Source organism: Trichoderma reesei (genome assembly GCF_000167675.1).
Source record: "Trichoderma reesei QM6a unplaced genomic scaffold TRIREscaffold_32, whole genome shotgun sequence".
Classification (NCBI taxonomy): Eukaryota; Fungi; Ascomycota; class Sordariomycetes; order Hypocreales; family Hypocreaceae; genus Trichoderma; species Trichoderma reesei.
In genome coordinates, this window is record NW_006711179.1 from 88406 (window position 1) to 111191 (window position 22786).

Sequence of the window (22786 nt, forward strand, 5' to 3'; positions counted from 1 at the left end):
TACTTGGTACGGTATCAAGAGGAACCTATCAAATCGAACCCTTGCCCTTAATTTAGCCCTTGTTCAGCGCTTACTTGGATCGACTGCGGAGTAGGAAGCCCGGGTCTTTTGGTAATATGTTTGGACTAGTGGTCTCTTGACTTTATGTTGCGAGATGCAAGACAATTTTCCCCGGATATCGTTGATAGACAACCTCGATGTATGATAGACTTAAGGAGGTTTACATGGAGTGTCGAGGTCTGTCTTGTACGAACCTACCCTGCATTTTGAGGCAGCACAATGGCTGTATATCAGGACGATACAATTTGGCCAAGAAGGCAAACGTCTACTAGTGACATTGTACTGCAACGGACTTTTTCCTTTTGCGCAGATACCATATGAGAGCTGTGTAATCTAGCAAGTCACGGCGGAAGAGCCGTGGACACAAGATGGGGTTGGCTACCTTACCTTACCTACCTAGGTATGGAGCCGTAACTGGGTACATATCAGACCCCCGTCTGCTCTCCAAAAGCCAATCTGTAGCCGCAACAGTGTCGGCACATGCAAAAAGCTAGGGCTCCGTATTTCTCTGTCATGAGCCGAGCCAGCCAGTTGGTACCGCAGATATGCAGGCTGCTGCACGTCCTTGCGTGCATGATCGAGCGTGCCCTAGATAGGGAGCCAAGCCGAAGCGCGGGCTTGTGGGTATGAGCTTCCTACAGAGAGTCCGGGCCATGGTGTTTGGCATTGTTGCATGGATGGAGAAACTGGCTAGTATGTGTGTGCGCGAAGCAATACATGTCCCGATACAACACGAACATGATGGCAGAGCTTGGCCATGTCTTGTTGAGTTGGTTACCGGAGGGCTACCAAAGCCCCTCCTGGTTCATCGTGACTGTGCTGCCTGTTGCTTCCTAAGGTACCTAAGGTAGGTACTAAGGTAAGTAGGGGGGAAAAGCAGTGACACAAACTAATTGAGGCATTCCCACGTTGCCAACAAGTAAACCTTGCCTTTGACTGCGTGTCTCTGGCCTGACAACGCCTTTCAACGGGCTGCAGAGCCTTCGTGCTGTCTCAGACACATTGCCCCTTTTGCACGGGGTTGGGCCATGTCGCCTTAGTAAGGTAGTTGCCCTTTTCCTTGCGTAGGTACTTATTGCAGGTAGAAGACAAACAACAATAACAATAACAAACCTAAGTCTTGTCACTCCATGTTTCAAGCTATTTCAGTCGTCAACTGTTGACATCTGCCTCGGTTCACGGGATGCAAGGTCCGGAGTCCTGGATGCGGAACGTTGAGGAAGCTGTGAATGTCAAGGCTCTCAGAGAGCGGCTTCAGTGTTTAGAAAACCTCATTGGCACTGCAGGCTCGACGAGATCAAGGAGGGTTCAACCGAAGCGCGGAAGGGGGCTGAACTGAGCTTGTATCAAGCTGGACATCACAAAAAGAAAAGAAAGGGAAAAAAAAAGGAACGAAAATTGATAGAGTGAGGGGCTCGTGGATAGAGGACATGGGACGTATACAGTGCGATAAGCATCATCGATAGTTGCATCTCCTCTATCAAAGTCTCTCTCAACTGAGGAGGGTGGGGGAGGGGGGGCCTCAGCTGGTCTGGTTCTCGTGGACTCAAGACGGCGCAAAGTAGAAGCGCGTGACTCTACAAGCGAGTGCATGCTGCGTTGCCTCCAAACATGCGGCTGGCGATGGAGGCTGTCGTCTGACTGGGCGAGCTGCGCCAGAAAAGAAACGAGGCGAGGTGCCGGATCCCTGCCGATTCGGCCAGCTACGATTCCGATTCGCTGCGGCATACCCTGATCGGTTGGGTGGGCACTTGGAGATCCATATTTTGTGATTTGGGAGGGGGGCTGAAGCTGTCAGTTAATATGTAGTATTGGCACAGCAGCTGTGTACAGTATGGGTGCAATAATAGGTACCTAGGTCTGGGGACTTGTCGCCGAGTGATTAAGGGGGTTCAAGTTGGGTGAAGGCTTCTGGAAATGAGAGACTGGCAGCAGAACAAGTTGGATGGTGCGCCTTTTCTAGACTCTTGGCGGAAGACCAGCGTGTTCATGGGACTTTGCAGAACTCTGTTCATTGCAGGATTCTGGAGCTGCTACGCATGCTCGATGTGAATCTCGGACCATCGTGCGAGAGGGAGCCAAAGGCCGGGATCTAGTGAGCGCCAACGCCGTCCCGTTGCTCCAAAACATAAACTATGTGCTAGGACGGACGACCGGGTCAGGGCTTGTTATCCATCGTTGCCACCTCGAGATGGTACACTAATGATGGCTGCTGGCGCACAAAAAGGAAAAAGGGAGGCGGCAATATTGGCCATCTGGTGCAACTTGTTGATAGGTAAGGTACATGTAGGTAAGTAGGGGAGATGACGATTGGATGAATTCACTAACTACTAGACAACATCACGCCCTACAAAGCAGCATGTCAGAGTGCTGTACTAGGGGGCTCTTGTCTGCTTGTTGCTGTCAAACTGCCGTTTCCTACCTGAACTTACCTTGGGCTTCCCCCCCTTTCACGCCGGGCAGCCAAGTCTTATTATTACAACCATCCATCGTGTTTCAGGGCGCAGAGGCAGACCATGCCAGATGCCGCTAGAGCGAGGACATGTCGACGATCCCGAAATTTGGACGGCAACGTGGCGCTGCGCGGGATACTGTACCACTCACTGTATGCCTCTAGGAAGGTATCATGAGTTGTCGTGAAAAAAGGGGAGGCCAAATTCACGATTGGACTGTGAGAGGGATCAAATGGCAGTTGGGTACTAGTAGGTTGAAACGAGATGTGCTACTGCAGAGGCAGCTGTTGATGCAAGGATCTGGCAAGTCTAGGGGCGCTCATGCAAGCGGAGGAGAGACGAGATCCACGGCCATACACGACTGAGGCGTCGTATCCCCTCTCTGCAGTTCGTGCGCATGTGGCGTGCAGCGGACGCTGATCAAGCGGAGAGAGGAGGGAATATTCTGGGAAAATGGCCAGCGTGATGCCTGAAAACGCGTGCATTTGACTCTTACTGGACGTGTGTGTGGTTGCATCTGAGCCCCCAAATGAGGCACCCTTGCGCCTGCATATGGACCAGGCAAGGAGGTGACAAGTCTGCATGTCTTCAGCAGGACCTACACCCATATTAAATGTTTCGTACAGTACGTGTCCTACCGCGATATCAAAGCAAGCGTACCTACGATTGAACCAGGGAAAAAATAAGTAGGGGCGAGCCAGCTATGTAATGTAGATGAGTCGGCGCAATGGCGATGCGAGCTGCAAAGGGTCATGTTGAAGCATCCTTGAACGAGTAAACAAAGCCACAACGACGGCTATCTTTTACAGATCTCAACGGCTGACAACTCCCGTAGCCCTCTGCACACACAAGGTCGAACCTTTTGCATGGAGTCGCAGATGCCATCACGGGATCGGTAGATAGGTACGCACACACGGTGCACGCTTGAAGCCACAGTTGTAGTCGTGGCACACACACAGTGCTTATGCATAAGGGTAGGTACCTCCTTATAGTACCTTATGTCCTCTCTCCTCAGCTCCATCCCAAGACTCCGTGCCAATATCATGGATATTGATAGAGTGCCTGGTCATTTCGCAGCAAATATAAAGTAATAATTACAGCCGCGCCAAATAGGGGCAGGCTTCCATTTTCTAGAACGACGGCAGCTCAGGGGGCGGAGGAAATAACGAGACCCAACTGAGATTGATGGGCCTGCAATCGGAGCATAAGCGAGAATGCCTGCAGAGACAGGATGCCGGTACCTCTGCTGCCCCGCTGTCGTGCACCGGCTGAGCAGGTAGATTCGCTAAGCTGATGAGCTTCGTCAACTGAATCGATGCTTGGTGTAAGTGCATACTGTATTATGCCCAGCAGCCGTTGGGGCGAGTGTTGCGACAAGCCGAGCTGGACAGAGACAGCACAGACGAGATGGCACGGGAGATGGTCAGCGTAAGACGGACTTGAGTAAGGGACAGCGGCTGTGTGCAATGAACGCCGTTTTGAGAAAAAGACACTCACGAGGATGGGAAGAGAATATGCCATGCCCGTAAGAAGACGGAATATGCTGGAAAGGAAGAAGAAAAAAAGAGAGAGAGAGAGAGAGAGAAAATCAGATCCTGATGCTGTGCTGCTACTATGTACTAGCAGGTACTAGTAGGTGATGATAACGAACGGCATCCGGCTACAGGGCTCAGGCGCATCAAGGAGGCATCCATCGCATCAACATCAACATCAACACCAAAGGGCTCAGGGCACCGCTATTGCACGAATAGGGGCTCTGCGCATTGTGATTGGCCGTGTTCCATCCCGTATGCACCAAAGCGGCAGTACCTCCCTCGTGGCGGCAGCCCCTATCATCTAACTTGTACCCTGGCCAGGTCGACGCCAGTGGGGCAGCAGAGAGGCTTCCCCCCCTAGTAGGTTATTACCTTTGCTCTGCCGTGGAATTTTTCTTCCCTTAGCCTGTCTTCAACCCGTCTCTCCCTCTCTTCGCCAACCTCGGAGGCTGTTACTGTCCTTTTGCCCTTCTTGCCTCGCCCTCATCGCCTCTCCTCCCGCTCGCCCTCTCGTGCCCTGCCCTGAGCCGCTCCGCCTGCCTCGCGATCCAACTGCCTGATAAGAGCCGCGTGCGGGAGCCGTCTGGACCAGCGACAGCTTTGCCATCTTTGTGGACGCGGGTGCTGCCGACTTCACGCTTTGGAGCCCGGTTTGTGCAGAGCTCCGCCCTAGACTCTCGCGCGATTCTGCCCGCTTCGTCGTCTGTCGGGTTCCGATCACAGATCAACACGCACCGACTTTCCGAGCCGCGCCTACACGCAGCTTCTTGCAGAGACTTGCTTGGGTTCCTCCAACTTGGCGACCCTGCCTCGATCTGCTCTGACCGACCTCTGACGCGGCGACGTCAAAGTACAGAGGAAAGAGGAGAAGAACGCAAGGAAAAGGAGGAAGAAAAGGATATCACGCTTCACCAACCGTCGTGGATTCCCGGATCCGTCCATACGACATCTCGCTCCCTATCACGTCTGGCACACAGCTCGCCAGCTAGCTTTTGCTCTGCAGTCGGCACGACTGCTCCCTTGCTGGGTTGGCCTGAGGTTCTCGCCGGCACCCGTTACGACCGTCACGACTGAACGAACCGACCAAGTGCATCGTCTATGTTGCCATCAACCCGTCCGTCTCTATCGCGTTCCTGAGTACAACCTTCCACTGCTGGACTAGAACATCGTCGTCGCCCTCGATTACGTGTTCCTTTCTCCACCCCTTTTATTGCGCATCCTCATCCGCATTCACCCTCCTTTTTCTTGGTCATTCCCGGAAGCGTTTTCGCGTCGCAAGGTAATCACTGCCATCTGTGGGATATTGCGACATGGCTCAGCAGCCTCACGACATGAGTTACCTCGACTACGGCACGGCGCCCAACCGGTCGCCCAGTTCTTCCAGACAGAACTATGCCAACTTCCCTTCCGGCCTCACCATGCCCCGACAGACCCAGCGGCCCTTCGATGCGCCCCTCCCCTCGAATGCCCTCTACTCTACCGATAGACTGGCCAGCAGCTACGGCAGCCGAGCCATGGACTCTGTTGGTGCGCCCAGCAGCATGCCTACCTACATGATGGATAACAACCAATCGTGGAGTTACAACGGTTCCGGCGTGGCCACCGTTGGCGGCGCTGTGCATGGCCCGGGTAGGCAGCGAAGCGTCAACCGACGAGCTGCTTTGCCAACTGTATGTATAATCTCGAACCGCTGCCGGCGGCAACGTTGTTTGTGCTGACTGGAAAGATGCAGAACTGGACCGATCACGGCGCAATGGGTATGCCTAACCTTCAGTCGTACTCGAACGGCCTCGGCGCCGCAGCCATGGCCAACGGTGGCCTCCGTGTCGATGGCCCCGGATCTCACCCGTCTCCCAACAGCCTCCAGTCTGCCGGCAACGATGCCGACCAGCTCATCCCCACGGCCATCGTGATCAAGAACATTCCCTTTGCTGTTCGCAAGGAGACGCTTGCTTCCATCATGCTGGAGATGCACCTCCCCCAGCCCTACGCTTTCAACTATCACTTTGACAATGGCGTCTTCCGAGGACTCGCTTTTGCCAACTTCCAGTCCGCCGACGACACTCGCCTTGTTATCGATGCGATGAACGGAATGGATGTTCATGGCCGGAAACTGCGGGTTGAGTACAAGAAGATGCTGCCCGAGGCGGAGCGTGAGCGCATCGAGAGGGAGAAGAGGGAGCGCCGAGGACAGCTCGAGGAGCAGCACCGCGCTCCTTTGCTGCACAACCAGAGCTCGATCCAGTCTCTGAGCGGCATGTCTCAGGCCCAGCCGCGCACCGCCAGTGCTGCCGCTGGTCCTCCTACGTCTTCTCTTCTTGGTAGGTTTTGACCTTAACCTGAGGATGACTTGCTGTGACATGCTAACGATACCCTGCTTTAGGTGACATTGATATGAATGACCCCCAGACGCTCGAGTTCTACACCGAGCTTGCCATGTTCCGAAGGGATGATAGCCGGGAGATTCTTGTCTTCCCCCCCGGAATTGCCCCTGAGCATCGACGATGCATCCACATCCTCGCCCACCACATGGGCCTCGAGCACCAGTCTATCGGCGAGGCCGACTCACGACAGCTGACGGTGCTCAAGCGACAGCAGCCCTCGCCGACGGCCAACCTTCAGACACCCCCTGCCAGCAGCCTCGATGTTCACAAGCGGGGCCTGAGCCGAGCCGCCACTTTTGACTTTGCCGCCGACCGGGAGTCTCGCACATCCAGCAGCACCTATGGCCATCTCGTTGGTCGACACGGGCCCACGCTCGAGCTCCCCGGCAGCCCGGACGGAAGCGGAATACCCAACAATCTGCGTGCTGCCAAGAGCTTCGCCGACCTTCGCTCCTTCACCCCTAGCCCTTCTCAGGCTTCGTCGAGCTATCTTGCTCCCGGCAGCGGCTTGAGCAGCATTGCCCCGACCTCCACGGCCCGGTTTGGCGACTACCTCAGCAACAGCAGCCAGTCGCAGAGCGGCAACCCCAGCACTCCGGGAAAGAACGACAACGGCCTCGTCAGCGGCCTCAGCGGCCTGAGCCTGTCTCCGTTTGAGGCGAGCTCGCTGCAGTCCCAGGCGCGTAACACCCCTGGGGCTATTGGCAGCCAGCGGCCCAGCGCCAACGGTAACGGAATCAAGAATCCCCCCGAGAGGCAGCCGAGGAACCCGGAGTGGGAGGCGTCCAACGGATTTGGCCGCACCCGGGCCAACGGCCACATGCAGCGCGGTAGTGGTATGTCGATGTATTGATGCAACTTGCTCTCTGTATCAACTAACATGATTGCCAGATTCCTCGGACAATGGAGCTCGCGTCGGCACCAGCTCCACCAACGCTTCGAGATATCACTAGAACCGTCACATAACGCGGTTCACCTGCTCTCTCATATGGGAAAGCTGATGGACTGCCTTTTGGAGGGGGCTAGACCAGGTTTCTGCGTCGCATCCCACGCCTTGCTCTCAACCATTGCTTCTTATGAATTGTAATATTGATTTTCACCAGGACGACGAAGTGTCTGGCTTTTGATGATGCATCCGGTACGACACCTGCAGCCGCTGGAGATATCGGGTGTTCGTCAAGGACCGGCCTCCGCCGCTCCGTAGCTGGAATTTTTGATGATGATGATGCCACCCCGATGAGAATGTGGAGAAGAGGATCAGGATACAATAAAAGTTTCGTTCGACAAATGGGCAACCGTTACGACAACACGACGACGCGGTTCCTCGCGCCCAGCCTGGAACATCCCCCACCCCTCAAGCGTACTTCTTCAACCCGATCTACGACCGATTCTTGACGATTATGACATTGATTTTCACGACTTTTACGTCTAGACAGCTGCAGCGAATCCACCTCGGCGTGCTTCGCATCTCATAAGCACTGAGTGGAGTGGCCTCGGCGACGATGACGAGCAGTTACCAATACCCCAACGAAGGAACAAAAAAAAAAACTTTGATTAATACCCCCATGTCTGACGTCCAGATACGACCGTGACGACGACGAATTGAGACAGACCCAGCTTCTTGCGCATGCTTGGGAAGCCAAAACGAGAGTAGCGACGTGTTTATTGGTCCGATGCAGTGGGAGGGAAGAGAGCCACGCAGTGGAAGTGAAAAGGAGGAGAAAAGGGAACCCAATTCCCTGTTTGGTGCATGGTATACGTGGTCCCGGGAGAGAGTGTGTTTTGCGTTGATTAATATGTCCTGTCTCTGGCTGTCGAGGCGGCTTCCTCACGCGGTGAGGGAGGAGGACGATTCCGTTCAAAGGGGACGATTCTTTTCTTTTCTTTTTTTCTGCGGCGTTACTCTGGCAGCATTTGGGCTTGCTGTGCTTTTATCTTGGGCATTTTTTCTACTCTTGGAAATATGCATCTATGGTTTATTCCTTATTCTCAAAGACTCAACTTGGGAGGGGTGATTGATTGATGGGAACAGACCCTGACGTGCTGATTTGGTGCAGGGAGGAGATGGGGAACAAACGCATAAACAACTGATACAGGGCCATGGCTATGGCTAGCAGGGATTCATGTGGGAGAAGGGGAAAGAAAAGGGATGAAAGGAAGAGGGACGCGGCGAAATAATCTTGTCTTCTTTTCTTTGCCGTGGGCTTTACTTTCGTTTCATTATCTCTTGTTTTAGTTTTCTGTACATCTTTCTCATTTTCCTCCTTTTCTCATTTCAACTGTTTAGTCACTGTATTAGGTATCCTACTGAGAGTTTTTATTCCATGACGTCCATACCGATCGTTTCTAATGCAAACTGGTGAACAAGTGTCGTGTGACTCTTGTAGATGACATACAGGGAGCTTCAACCTCTGGTGTTTTAGTTAATGCTAAATTGTTGGCTTGAGTCGGTCGGTTCCTGGCGAGATGGAGCCGCTAAACTCGGTGGGGAGAGGACTGGTGGTTTGAGTGGGTGATTGCTCGTGTCAAGCAGAGGTGACGTATGTTTTGCTGTCGAGGTGTCATTGGCCAGGCGGCTCGACTTTATATGCACACGCAACGCCCTCTCTTCCGTCTCGTACCATTTTCATCTTCTCTCTTCCATCCTCCTTCATATCAACGATTGAGGCATCACTTTCCATTTGATTCGAAAAGTGATCAAGTGAGCCATCTTGTTTTTGGCTCTTGAAAAGGGGTCAACAAGAAAAAAGGGGGGGCTATGACTACGGTCCCCGCATCGGGAGCTCCAGATACCTCTCAAAAGCAAGACACGCAACGGGGAGACATTACAAAAGACTGCCAAATCGTAATGGCGCCGACGAACAAGCAGTGGGTGAGCAAGCTGGATGGCGTGGCCAAGCTGGAGATGGTGGAGGGCGAGATGCCCGTTCCCAAGGACGGAGAGGTGCTGGTCAAGATTCATGCCGTGGGCATCAATTACCGTGACATTGAGGGTTAGCTTTTCACTCTTTTGCTCAATGACATTCAGATGAAGTTAAGGAATTCTGACATTTCCAAAACAAGTCTGCGAAGGCAAATACAGCCACCACCAAACCCCTTCCGACTCGCCCTCGGGCGTCGTCATCTGCTCCGACATGTGCGGCACCGTCCTCGAGACCAAATCCCCGCTCCTCCGCGCCGGCACCCGCGTCATGTCCGTCTACCTGCAGACGCACCTCTCCGGCGCGCTGCGGCAGTCCGATCTGGAGTCCGGGCTGGGGTTCCCCTTGCCGGGCGTGCTGGCGGAGTTTCGGTGCTTTGATGCGAGGGCGCTGGTGCCTGTGCCGGAGTACCTGACTGACGAGGAGGCGAGCTGTTTGCCGATTGCGGGGGTGACGGCGTGGATGGCGCTGAATTGGATGAGGCCTATTGGCAAGGCTTTCCAGAAGCTGGATCTGTATGGGCAGGGTGGGAAGAGGGATGATGATGATGATGATGGTGACGAGGACAAGAAGAAGAAGGAGAAGGAGAAGGAGACTGTGCTGTTGCAGGGGACGGGAGGCGTGAGCATTGCGGGACTGCAGATTGCCAAGGCGGCTGGCCTCCGGACAATCATCACGTCGTCGTCGGACGAGAAGCTCGAGCAGGCGAAGAAGCTGGGCGCGGACCACACAGTCAACTACCGCACGTACTGGGAGTGGCAGGACCAGGTGCTCGAGGCGACGGGCGGCAAGGGAGCGGACTACGTCCTCGAGGTGGGCGGCGCCAAGACGCTGCGCAAGAGCTTTGCGAGCGTGGCGTTTGGCGGGACGATTAGCTGCATCGGCTACGTCTCTGGCAAGGAGGACGATACGGGTGGTGAGGATGGCGGCGGTGGTGGTTCTGGAGGAGGAGGAGGAGATGGAGGTGATGACAAGGGGGAGGCTGCGGGGTGGAACAGGTTGAATGTGAATGTGCTTGCGCTGAGGAGGAATGTGACGCTCAAGGGACTGATCAACGGGGGCAAGGACCGGTTTGAGGAGATGGTGAGGTTCTATGAGGATAAGGGGATACGACCGGTGGTGTGCAAGGTGTTTGGGATGGGCGAGGGGAGGGAGGCGCTGGAGTATGTCAAGGGCGGAAAGCACTTTGGCAAGGTTGTGGTGAGGGTCGATAAGGAGTGAGGATGGTGAAGGAGTAAGCATCGCGAACAGCATTACGTTTACATGGTATCGCGCATAGTGAAGAGGGTGATGGATAGATAGATCTCCAAGGTACCTATGGTGAGTGTCGAGATGAGGCTGGTGTTGTCGGATGTACTTGTGACTTGGTACGGTGACACAGTCACGTGTGGGAGTTGACCGCCTTCCTCTCCGTCTCATCTTCTGCCTCGTTTAATCCGAACCATATCTGAACATCATCATCACCATCGTCATCATTGTCTGCAGCTTGGCGAATCCCAACAATAGCCATCACTCACGATTCCATCACACTTGATTCCGTCTGTGGGGTCTCCTCATAACCTCAGCGGACCGATCCTCAATCCCACAGCGGGAAATGGCCCTGAACGCTGTCCCTCAAACCCAAAACGGTCAAGAAACGAACAGGGGCGAAGGAACAGAACAGTGAAAAGTTCTGCGTGAGTGTGGCATACGCTTTACATCATCTCTCCCGACTGTCGTTGCCGTTCGTCTGTGCTGTTTCTCTTGTCAAGTGTTTGACGATCAACGACCAATTTGCATTCATTCTGATCTGACAGAATGGACATGGACGTGGAGTTCATGGCGGGGATTTCCTCTTGTGCTGCTGCTGCTGCTGCTGCTGTTGGTTCACACAAGTTGACATCAGAGATCCCTGCTCAGATAAACGAACAAGTCGGATTGATCCATCACAGGCGGTCAGATTTTTCTCCATCAACTTCTGGGGTTCGACGGCCCGGTTACGCCAAGCAACCCTGTCAAGGATTGATTGTCTGGACAACCCAGAAAGGATTGTCGTCTTTCAGTCTCCGCAACTTCTTTTACGTACTCACTCATTGCTACGGGGATGAGGTTGATAATTCGCGCTGAATGATTGCTTGCACGGAGTAGGAAGTCCCACTTCCACATGGTGGTCTGGTGGGTGTAACTGCATCTCCTCCTCATCCAATGCAACCGTCTGGGGCTCGATATCTCTCTTGTGCTGGACCTTGGCAGCTTGGGCTGTGACGTTACGGATGGATGCAACTCTGCCTCCACCGACAAATTGAGATATTGACACATCATAATCCTCAGAAGAGACGCTCTTATCAATGGATTCAGTGGCAGGCAAGGGCCCGTTGTTCCTCCTCTTGGCAAAAGAGGCCTCTTCTGGACGGTTCGTGATAAACACCAAAGAAAGCCTTTTTTCCATCCACTGACTATAGAGATAGTATTAGCCACCCTTTCATATACTCAATGTGAGATTCGTCTTGTCTGCTGGTCTTCTGGACTGTGTCTCCTCCGGCAGCAGCAGCAGTGACAGCAACAGTCATTACGATAATCAGCAAGTTGCATCGAGACCTTGGCTTCGATTCATGTCTGCGGCTGGTATTGGCTCGGATACGGCCCGCGGCTACAAGGTTCCATGCAGCGACAGGGAGCCCCTGCTCTATTGGATATGGCAACGAGGGCGAGGGGAGTAGACGAGGGCATGTGCATCGAGGACGCCCGGGTTGTTATAAGTGCTGCCGTGCCTCGGACATGAAAGGCAAGCTGCCATCTTCCATCGGTCCTACGCTGTCAGTCAAATCGCGCGTTGGCTTCTTCGCCACATCTCTTGGATATGGCGAGCACGCTCATCACCCAAGCCCTCATCGTCCTGGTGGGCTACCTCGTCTACCACCAGTTCATCCGCAAACCCAAGCGCAACCTACCCCCGGGACCAAAAGGCCTCCCCCTCCTCGGCAACATCCTCAACCTTCCCCCCAAAGGCGTCCCTACTCACGTTCACTGGAAGTCCCTCAATGACAAGTACGGCCCCATCGCCTCCGTCACCCTTCTGGGCCAGCCCATGATCTTCATCGCAGACAGAGACGCCGCGCAGGAGATCCTGGAGAAGAAGTCTGCGGCTTCGTCCGGCCGTCCCGCCTTTCCGTTTGGCGATTACTGCGGCTATGGAGACTTGCTAGCAATGTATCAGCTAGAGAAGAGGCTCACGGCGCAGCGCAAGGCCATTCACAAGGCTGTTGGCACCAAGACCCTGGCAGCCAAGTATGCCGACATGCAGGAACTGGAGGCGGGACGGCTTCTGGTGAGGACGTTGGACGAACCTGACAAAATTATTAAGCACTTTGAAACGTGAGCCAATCTACCCTACTTGCAAGCCGAAATAGGCCAAGAAATGCGGACTGACACTCTGTTCAGCGAAGCCGGCGCAGTCATCCTCAAGATGGTCTATGGCTATAACGTCAACCCTCGCGGGCCAGACCCCCTGGTCATCCTTATCGACTGCATGATGGCCAACTTGTCCCGCGCGTGCGTCCCGTTCGCGCGGCCCATCGACTTCATCCCCGCCCTGAAGTGGCTTCCCGATGGCTTCCCCGGCACCGGCTTCAAAGCCGAGGCGGCGCAATACCGCGAAGAGATCCGCGCCGTCATCGAGGAGCCGTACAGGTTCGCGCGGAAGCAGATGGCTGAGCACAACTTTACGCAGTCGTACGTGGCAAGGCTTGTACAAGAGTATGCGAATGATGAGGGCGAGTTGAGTGAGGAGGATGAGTACACCCTCAAGTGGTCTGCCGCAGCTCTTTACGCCGGCGGGGCGGACACGACCGTTTCGGTTCTCATCAGCTTTGTCCTAGCCATGACCCTATTCCCCGAGGTTCTACGCAAGGCCCAAGAGGAAGTGGACAGAGTCACTGGCGGCACTCGCATCCCCGTCCTCGCCGACAGGGAGCAGATGCCCTATGTCGAGGCCATGGTGTCCGAAGCTCTCCGGTGGTGCCCCATCTTGCCCATGGGCGTTCCCCACGCCATGTCGGAAGACATGACCTACGGGGGCTACGACCTGCCCAAGGGGGCATACATCATGCCAGCCGTCTGGACCTTCACGCATGATGCTTCCGTCTACGCCAACCCTGACGATTTCAACCCTGAGCGCTTCCTTGCTCCGCGAAACGAGCCTGATCCGCGCTGGGCCATCTTTGGGTTCGGCCGACGCGTCTGTCCGGGACGGTTTCTCGCCGACTCTTCGCTGTTCCTCAACCTGGCGTGTCTCGTGTCTGTCTTTAACTTTGACAAGGCAATGGACGACAGGGGCAATGTGTTGGAGCCCAAGCTGGAATTTGAGGCGGGCATTATCGCGAAGCCAAAGGCCTTTCCGACGAGAATCACGCCGAGGAGCGAGAAGCATGCGGAGCTGATTCGGGGATTCGAGAGGGAGCATCCGTGGGAGGAGAGCGATGCGGCGCAGCTGGGCAAATTGCCGATTCCCGAGTATCATTGAGTCGTGTATATGCGTTGCCCCCGTTGCCCCTGAATGTAGAATAATGACACACTTTGATGCCCCCAAAAGCAGAATGAAGATGAATTGACATGGTTCCTCATATTTCCTCAAGTCTATGTATACACATCGCTACGCAGTGAACACCACCATCTCCCATCTCAATCACTCCCAAACGCCAACCTTGGGATCCATCCTCTCGACCAGCGGCGCAAACACCCACTCCTGCACCCTCTCCAGCACCAACAACGCCCTGTTCCACCGCCACCCCAGCAGCGGCACGACGGCTCCCGCAACGAGATCCAGCACGAAGTGATTCGCCGTCGCCACAACCGTGACAAACATGGCCAGCGGCCACAGCGGCGCCAGCACGCGAACAAGCACATGGGGACTGAACCTCGCAAGACACACCGCGAAGAAGAGCGACGTCCCGAAATGCAAGCTCGGCATCGCGGCAATCGTCAGCCGGAACCGATTGTCCGTCCAGACGGTCTGCTTCGACGCATGCAATATATCCACGAATCCAAACTCCGGGGGCAGCATCCTAGGCGGGTAGCACCTCCACAGGGAGATGACGACAAAGGCAATGAGGTTGTCCATGGCAATGGTCCTTCGAATGCGGCGGAAGAGCGGCGCGGGGAGGACGGTGTAGGTGTATACGATGAAGACGACGCCGACGATGATGTGCGACTGGTAGATGTGGCGGAGGATGGGCATGAGCTTGGGGAAGTGGGTGAGGATGTAGGACTGGAGGGGCTGCTCGATGTCGATGTGGAGGGTTTGTTCGATGGCGAGGAGTTGGAGGGCGTGGTGTTTGGCGAGGAGGTAGATTTGGGGATGGGGGGCGATGATGCGTGCGGAAAAGGCGCGGCTGAGTTGGTAGATCCTGGGGGGGGGGGTTCATGATGTTAGAACTCCGAATCTACTGTGCTGGTGATGGTGGTCTTGGTGTTGATGATGATGTTGTTGTTGTTGTGATTCAGTGTTGAGTGGTGAAAAGGGGGGGCAAAGAGGATGATAAGGGGGAAAACGAACCAGTACGTCAAAAGCCAATACCAAATCTCCTTCAAAAACGGAAACGTCGCACATATCCACGACAAGACCCTAAACGCGAGCAATTTCGACCCTCGTTGCCTCTTCTTTCTCCGCTGAGCCGCCGATTCCGTCAACGACGAAGAAGATGCCGAGGAAGAAGAGGCGGACAAAGGAATACTATCCGTCTTCTTCTTCTCGACAGAAGACGTGTACTCTGGTAAAGTCTCGACATCGCGGACGGTGTGGTGGGAGGAGGAGGAAGAGGAAGAGGGGAGTTTGGTGCGCCGGCGGTTGAGTATCGTTCCGGCTGTGAAGACGAGGACGATTGCTTTTTTCCAATTTACTCTGTTAGTATTTCTCCTTTTATGATATTGTTGTGTATGTGATGCTGGGGTGAGGGAGTTGGTGGCTAAGGAGGTTAAGAGGAGGTTTACTTACCTGCTGGTTCAATGACATTCTTAAAGAGACCCATTGTCGATACTCCAAATGATGTCCCAACATTTACTTTCACAGTATATAAAAACCTCAAAAACACCGGTTTTCCTCTAGAAGAATCAAGATCCAAGATTTGCAACTTCCAGATCGCAAAGCAAAAAAAAAGGAGGGGAGAAAGGAGGGAAATCAAACGTCATCAGCATCAGAATCACAGTGTGCGCAGAGTATATATACCGCTACCTTCCCAATCACAAGAGTAAGAAGAACATCCAGGACGTATTGCAGCAAAAGTAAGATATATGACGACACCATCACGCTTTTGCTCTAAATTCAAACTATACCTTACCTTACCTTACCTTACCTTACTCTATACGAAGAAAAGAATACGGGCGAGGTGTTAGTAGTAGTAGCAGGGCGTTGAAGAAGTTTTGCGTATAAAGTTACCCCTTGGCCCTTTTTTTTTTCTTTTCCCTTCGGGAGACGCGGAAAGCTTCTTTTTGGGGGCCAACTTCTTAGTATAGAGATTAGGTACGGAAGCTGGATAATAATAAAGCCCACCTTTCAACGCCCAGCCACACGACTTTTTTTGGGCAGATTGGCTCTTTCACTAAAAGCTGCACTGGAATGTGCTCTAGACTATTGAACAGCTAAGGTACCAAGGAAAGCCTAAGTTGAAAGATGGTTGAATCTGATCCAATCCTCTCAGGTGAGAAAGATATACACTTCGTCAACAAGCGTCGTCATCACCCACTAACCCAGATACCAACACGCCTACAAACAACTACAAATGTCAAAGACAGCGTAGTACCTTATGTCCGAATTTCTTTCAAATGAGGATTGAAACAAGATGGTAAAATAAGAGGTTTTAATACCAAGAAAGAAAGAAAAAAACAATAATTGTGTGAGACGCAAACGCACGAGGTGTTCAAGAGGCGTTACGTGAGGAATTACGTCTGCGGCACACCACTTCGAGAAGCCTCAGCCATAAACGCGGATAGATAAGACGACTAGAACCAAGAGCGGACAACCATCTCATCAAATAGGGCTACTCTAACTTGCTTAGCAAAAGACAGGCAGACGTATTATAGCCCTTCATTTACCTTTATATACACTAGGTACCTAATAAATCACTCTTTCACTCTTGGCTTCTGATGGAAAAGTAAGGGCAAGGTATTACATTGTGACTAATTACTCTACATAAACACATATCCCACAAGAATAAAGAAAGGAAAAAGAAACCTCGCATCTCATCAACCTTCCTCTGCCCTCATCGCATCCAAACATGGGCGCGTGCAGACTGCAAACGAACTTTTTGGTATCATTGCTTCCCTCCTCACAGACTCGTTAATCAAGTAGTGCGAAAAAGCTTCCCGAAACTGCTCGATACAACCCTCCTCACAGAAGGCGGTATCCAGCAACAAGGGATCAAAGGCAGCAAAACAACAACAATGAATGAACCGCCATGGTTGGCTGTGACTGTGCAGCATAAATAAGGAACGTCATCATGCCATGCTCAAAACCAGTAGTTTCCATATGCGCAGCAAAAGCATATGCCAGGCTCCCTCCCCCGGATGTACATCGAATCGTCAAGTCCATAGGTACCCTCGTCTTTGCATCATGTCCAAAGACAAGCAACACAGCAGACGGTGAACACATCTCACGAGCCACAAGCCACAAGCCGCAGAATGCCCGCAAATGTCAAAACGATAACCCCTCGAAATGAAAATCAAACTTCCGCCGTAAAAGCAATAGCTTGGGAATCATGCTGAAAGATGCCGTAGAAAAGACATAGTAACAAAAGGTCATCGCCGCAATCGCTTAGGCAAAGGTGTTGAGAATGTGCCTCGACGACTGCACAATCCAGTCCAGCTTGCCTCGCTCGAGGTTGGCGAGGAAGGGGTCGGTGGGATAGCCATCCTGGATACCAGCAATCAGAGGCTGCACGCGGTTAATGAGCAACTGCATCGTCTGAGATGTGCTCTTTACGATTTCACGCGAGGTGTCATCGTCCCAGTTCTGCAATGAGAGGTTAGCATATTGGAAATCAACAGGACGAGGAGGAGCAACTCACGTAGTTGGGCAAGCTGGCGCCAAAAGCCCTCACGGCCATCTCGATCCACTCAATCTCCTCCTTGAGGCGCGGGTTCGGCTTCAGCTCCTTAGAAATGGTGGCAATCACCACAAGCAGCATCAGCGGCTGGAGGTTGTCAAACTTGCTCGGGGGGTAGCGGCTCAGGCAGCGGCGGAAGATGTCGGCCTCGCGGCCGCTCTGGATCCACTGGATCATGGCATCCTGCAGGCGGTTCTCGGCAATGGCCTGCTCAATCACGCGGATGCGCTGCACGAGGTCGTTGTCGGCCTCGGCTTCGGTCCGGTTCATCTGGCTCGCGTAGGCGCCGGCGAGCGCAGTCACGTTGTTGACGGGCCCGACGTGGTCCGAAGGGGCGGCGGAGCCATGCGGGCTGGCCATGTGCTGCGAGCCGCGCATGTACTGAGGGCTGCCGTACTGCGGAGGGTGGCCGTGGCTCGGGGCCTGGCTGGGCGGCTGGCTGGGCGGGAAGCTCGGCCGGTGGCTGGCCACGGTGTTAGCGTAGCCATGGGATCCGATGCTGTGGGCGACGCTGCCGGGGTGCGGCATGTTGTTGACGCCACCGGGGACGGCGCCCACGGGGAGCTCGACGGGCTGCTGCTTGAACTTGATAAACTCGGCCTGCAGCGACGACTGCGAGGCCGCCATAGTCGACACCATGTCCGTCAGCCGCGTCACGTACGACAGCAGCTGGTCAATCTTGTTGTTGTCCGCCGCATGCTGCGCCTTCATCTGCTCAAACTGGTCGTGGTACTGCTGGTGAATGTCCGTGGCCACGCGCTGGGCAGCCTGGGTCGCAATGGTGTTGAGCGTCGGCGCCAGGCGCTGCGTCAGCGTCGACAGCACCTCCTGCTGCACGCTGGCGGACACCACGTTGCTGACTCTATCGGCAATGGCGTTGATGAAGTCGTTGGATCGGAGCGAGCGGCTGACGGCGTGCGGCAGGGCACCCTGGATCTCCTTCTGCACGGACAGCATCATGTTGGCCTGCAGCTTGTTCAGGACCACGTCGGCGACGGCCTGGCTGGTCTTGTCGCTGATGGAGGGAATCACCACGTCGGTAAACTGCTGGTGGATCAAAGCCTCGAGCACCTTCTGAGTGTTCTCGCTCAGTATATCCGAAACCATGTCGATGAGTCTCCGCTGGTGCTGGTTAAAGTTGTCGTCCCTGGCGCGAGCATTGTCGTTGATCTTGTTGTGGAGGTTGTTCAGCGACGACTTGAATGTCTCGGCCAGCGTCGCCCCGAGCCTCGTCTCCAGACTGCTCATGGTCGACTCAAAGGCCTCGGCCGAGAGGCCACCGGCGCCGGAAAGGCTGCCGGGAACAACGCCCCTGTTGGCACCAGGCTCGCTCTTGTGCGACGGCGCCGTACCATTGGCGTTGCCCTCGGCATCCTTGCCCTTCTTCTTACGTTGCTTGCGCTCGGGCTTCTCGGTATGATTTTCCTTTGACGACTGTCCAGGCGTCTCCGCCTCCTTGGCGTCGTTCTTGGGCTTCGAGGGTGTGGCCGCGGTGGCAGCCTGCAAGTCGATGACGCCCCGAGGAGTGACGGCTTCCGACGAAGAAACGGCGGCGGCGGCTTGGCCAGACTGCGGCTGAGCAGCATCCTTAATCACCGTGCGTGTGGCAATGCGCACCGGAGCAGAGGCAGATTGCTGCTGCTGCTGCTCAGATGCGCCATTGACAACGTCCGTCTGCACGGGAGTCTTGAGCTTGGACACGGAGACGACGCCCTCGAGGACAGCGTCAACGGGATCGAGCACCTTGTTGTCCTTGGACCATCCCAGCTCGGCCTGCTTGATCATCAGGCAAGCAACGCCCTTGGAATGCATGGCATACAGCTCAAAGAGAGTCGGCTCGTCCGTATCCTGGACCATGGCGGGATTGGCCAGGATGTCCAGGCTGCGGAGGATGCCGCGGTTGTCAAAGGAGTACTCGCGGACGCCGCTGATGACAGCGGTGCTATCGGGCTGAGGGATCGAAGGGTCCTGCGAACACAGCTTCTGGATGTACTCGGCCTGCGACACGCTCTTGAGGTTGTACTTGGGGGCCGAGAGATGAGCAAAGTAGACCGAGTTGCGGGTCGGGTGGCCGATAATGATCATGCCGCTGGCCGGGTGATACATGACGCTGCAGACGGCGTCAGACTCCTTGCTGTGCGGGAGGTTAAACTCCTGGACGGGCTTGCCCAGGGCCAGATCCCACAGCTGCAGGGTGTGGTTCTGCTTCATGCCGACAATCATGTACCGCAGCGCGCACCGCTTCTGGTACGGGCGCTGCTTGTCGAGGAGCAGGACGGACGTGGGCCAGGCCTTTTCGCCCTCGGGCGTGCTGGCCAGGGTCATCAGGGGCTCCTTGACTTCGAGATTCGAGTGGGCAGGCATGGGGTTGCGAGGGTCCGAGCCCTCCTTGACGGCGGTCAGGTCGCGGACGTCCCAGAACTTGACGCGGCCCGACTTGTCGAGCGAGACAACGACGGTGTCGTCCTGGCTAAAGGTAAAGTCCTTACCAGCCTTGCCAGTGTTGATCTTGAGGGAGCATTGGCTCAGCAGCGCCTCGGTATCGGCGACGCGGTCGTGCTCGTGGCCGGGCTTGAACAGCTTGTTCTGCAGGATGAAGGAGGGCCAGATGAAGTGGATCGACTTGCCGCGGCCGACGGCGAAGAACTCGGGGTGGTTGGTCGAGGCGCGGGCGCGCGTCTTAAGGGCACCGCCGGGGGCGTCGCCCTCCTGGGAGTTGATCGGGGGCAGGGCAAAGCCGTACTGCTCCAGGTGGGGATCCTCGAGGTGGTCCTTCTCGCCGTCCTTGATCAGAACCCAGTAGACGGTGCCGCTGATGCCGGTACCGATGATAGCTTCCCGGGCAGGGCCATCGTAGTCGTTGGGGGTGACGGACATGGCGACGTTGAAGATGCGGTCTCTGGTATCTCTAAACACCTTTGCATCTTTTCCGTCGTCCTGCCGAATAACGCGCAGGCCGCCCTGCTTGGACATGCCGTGCGTCATGTACGTCTGGGAGGCGGTGTACAGGTTCCGGTCAATCTGGTCAAAGTCCTTCTTGAGGTGCGCAACGTCCATGATCGACTCCTCTCGGAACTGCGGGCGGGGCTCGGTCGCGTCTTCCTGGAGCGTGATGGAGATCCAGGGCTTCATGGGGAAGTTGTAGACCTTGACGGAAGCCGGTTCCTTCTCCTCGATGACGACAATCTCGTCCTGGTCGGCGCTCTCCCAGCTGTCTGCGATGTTGTTGTGGTTGTCAGCCTCCCTCGCCTCGGGAGCATCCTTGGAGAGGCGTTCCTCGGAGGAGCCGAAGCCACGGTGCTCATAGCCAGACTTGATGTCCTCCAAGTTGTGCTTCTCAGTGGAACGCGTAGCGTCCGAATAGTTGGACGGCTGCACCCAGTCGCTCTCGTCGTGAGGCTTGACGGTGGCGCTCTCGGCATAGTTGGACACGGTCTCGCGCTCAGCTCTGTCCAGAGCCTCCTGGGCGTCGCGGTCGGCGCGGCTGGCAAGGTCATGGACCGCCTCGGAAACAGTCTCCCTGTTCTTGTCAATGTTGACGAAGCTGCCAAAATCCGACGTCGGCGGGGTCGGCTTGAGAGGCTGCTGCGTCGAATGGTGAGAGTGGTGCGAGTGGTGGGAATGGTGAGAATGCAGAGACGAAGTGCGGTCGAGGCCGTGTCTGAACTGCTGGGGAGGACTCTGCAGAGGACTGCGCTCGCTGCCACCAAAGGGATTGGAGCCGGCTGGCGAGCCCTGATCCTTCTTCAGGATGTGGAAAGGGGGCGGGGCAGAGCCGTGGACGCTGCCGGTGCTGTGCGGCGACATCTGGTTAAGAGTGCCGGCCAGCGCCTGGTAGAGAACCGAGACATCGGGCTGGTCCTTTTGCGTAGGCGAGAAGATGGGGTTGATGCCGGAATGGCCATGTCCATGTCCGTGCCCAGCAAACGCGTCTGCCGGCTGCTGGTAGTGCGGCTGCGCTTGGTACGAGCTCGCAGCTTGCTGCTGCTGCTGCTGCTGCTGCTGCTGTTGCTGAGGAGCTTGCTGATGCTGCTGCGGGTGATGATGTCCGTAGTAGCGGCTGCTCGTCTCTGACAGAAGCTCCTGTGACTGCGGCGTGTGCTCGGCAGAGCGCGACGTTTCGTGCAGCTGCGGCTGATCTGTCTGGCTCGGCTTAGGTCTGAGGAGGTCGAGGAGATAGGTCGTGGTGTTGGCAGGCGGCGTTCCGGCAGCAAAGGGGTTCGCGGGCTGTGCGTGAGCCTGAGGCGGCGTGGGAGCAGGCTTGGGCTCTTCCAGCTCGTGAGCGCCTCTCATGAGGGCGGCGAGCAGCCCCGAGGGATTGTCCGCCGTGGGGGCAGGCTGGTGGATGCGAGTCGAGAACTGGTTGGACTGCATCTGGAGGAGCTGAAGGCGCCGGTAGCGCTGCTCGTCTTCGTCGTCTTCGTCGTCGTCTTCCTCATCCGTTTGCCGCGATGGCTGCTGCTGCTGCTGCTGCTGCTGCTGTTGCTGGGACGACGAAGCTTGAGGTTGGGAGTGAGGCTGCGAGGACGACTCGGCGTGTTGCTGCTGGGCAGACGACGAGGACGACGGCAGCGGGGCCTGATGCTGGTTTTGAGCCTGACCTTGACCCTGACCCTGGCTCTGCAGCGGCTCCTTGGACGTGCCAGGACCACCAAACTTGAGCAGGTTCAGCAGGTTGGCGGTACGATCCGAGTTGGGCCCAATGCCGCCAGAGACGGGCGGAGTGGGCGCAGGAGGCAGATCCATGATGGAGAATGGAAGCTGCGAATTGGGAGACGCGGCGATGCGATGCAATGCAGATGACTGCCGCTTCCGCGCTGCGCGAGAGGGCGAGCGAGGGTGGACGAAGTGGAGAGAGGCCCAGCCGTCGGTTGATGTGGTGATTGATTGGGGGGGTGGGAGGAGGGGATGGATGCAGATGGAGGGGTGAGGAGGTGAAGGCGAGTTTGGAAGAGAGATAAGGGGGGGATAGATGCGAGAAAGGGGAGGGAGAGAGAGAGAGAGAGAGAAGTGTCGGTGTTATAGTCGAGGTGTGGTTGAGGGCAAAACACGGGACAGATTTTGGAGGCAGAGAAAAAAGTTGGCCTTGGCCCAGTTGAGAGAGGTTGGGTACCTCCAGCTACCTAACAATTCACCTAGTCACTGGCGCTTCCGGGCTGCTAGCGGTGGGCACATAGCCTCGAGCCTCAGTGAGTTGAGTGCTGGGGAGGGGGGCGCAGTTAGTGCCTGGGATTGGGCGCACGGCGCTTGTTCGCACTGGAGCCTCCGCTGAAGCTGCCGCCTGGGATCCCACCGGTTTGCGGCTCGACAGTGCGCACAGGCGGTTGCCGATAGATGAGTAGGGAGATGCAGTAC

General features: G+C 55.6%; 6 protein-coding genes across 6 annotated transcripts; 3 read left to right on the forward strand and 3 right to left on the reverse strand.

Moving 5' to 3' along the window:
* Nucleotides 1–5358: 5358 nt before the first annotated feature.
* TRIREDRAFT_5868 (uncharacterized protein) lies at nt 5359–7385 on the forward strand (the record flags this gene model as incomplete). Its single annotated transcript, XM_006969374.1, has 4 exons — nt 5359–5718; nt 5781–6369; nt 6432–7268; nt 7324–7385. The coding sequence occupies 4 exons, from the start codon at nt 5359–5361 to the stop codon at nt 7383–7385; spliced, it is 1848 nt and encodes a 615-aa protein (XP_006969436.1).
* A 1895-nt stretch (nt 7386–9280) lies between these two features.
* Nucleotides 9281–10574, forward strand: TRIREDRAFT_70025 (uncharacterized protein; the record flags this gene model as incomplete). The annotated part of the gene is made up of 3 exons (XM_006969399.1): nt 9281–9425; nt 9496–10266; nt 10318–10574. 3 exons carry the CDS (start codon nt 9281–9283, stop codon nt 10572–10574), a joined length of 1173 nt encoding a protein of 390 aa, XP_006969461.1.
* A 595-nt stretch (nt 10575–11169) lies between these two features.
* Nucleotides 11170–11902, reverse strand: TRIREDRAFT_112064 (uncharacterized protein; the record flags this gene model as incomplete). Its single annotated transcript, XM_006969419.1, has 3 exons — nt 11170–11362; nt 11423–11788; nt 11823–11902. 3 exons carry the CDS (start codon nt 11900–11902, stop codon nt 11170–11172), a joined length of 639 nt encoding a protein of 212 aa, XP_006969481.1.
* A 296-nt stretch (nt 11903–12198) lies between these two features.
* Nucleotides 12199–13858, forward strand: TRIREDRAFT_52432 (uncharacterized protein). The gene is made up of 2 exons (XM_006969400.1): nt 12199–12707; nt 12774–13858. Exons 1-2 carry the CDS (start codon nt 12421–12423, stop codon nt 13852–13854), a joined length of 1368 nt encoding a protein of 455 aa, XP_006969462.1. The 5' UTR covers nt 12199–12420; the 3' UTR covers nt 13855–13858.
* A 158-nt stretch (nt 13859–14016) lies between these two features.
* Nucleotides 14017–15358, reverse strand: TRIREDRAFT_124056 (uncharacterized protein; the record flags this gene model as incomplete). Its single annotated transcript, XM_006969420.1, has 3 exons — nt 14017–14737; nt 14887–15214; nt 15325–15358. The coding sequence occupies 3 exons, from the start codon at nt 15356–15358 to the stop codon at nt 14017–14019; spliced, it is 1083 nt and encodes a 360-aa protein (XP_006969482.1).
* Nucleotides 15359–17139: 1781 nt separating this feature from the next.
* Nucleotides 17140–22177, reverse strand: TRIREDRAFT_5871 (uncharacterized protein; the record flags this gene model as incomplete). The annotated part of the gene is made up of 6 exons (XM_006969375.1): nt 17140–17337; nt 17393–20707; nt 20837–21112; nt 21360–21363; nt 21507–21930; nt 22033–22177. The coding sequence occupies 6 exons, from the start codon at nt 22175–22177 to the stop codon at nt 17140–17142; spliced, it is 4362 nt and encodes a 1453-aa protein (XP_006969437.1).
* Nucleotides 22178–22786: the final 609 nt, after the last annotated feature.

Bases quoted from the DNA above. Each gene is read 5' to 3' on its own strand.
- TRIREDRAFT_52432 (XM_006969400.1), top strand. From the start codon at position 12,421: ATGATCTTCATCGCAGACAGAGACGCCGCGCAGGAGATCCTGGAGAAG. The intron at 12,708-12,773 runs GTGAGCCAATCT...CACTCTGTTCAG, and splicing joins ATTATTAAGCACTTTGAAAC to CGAAGCCGGCGCAGTCATCC.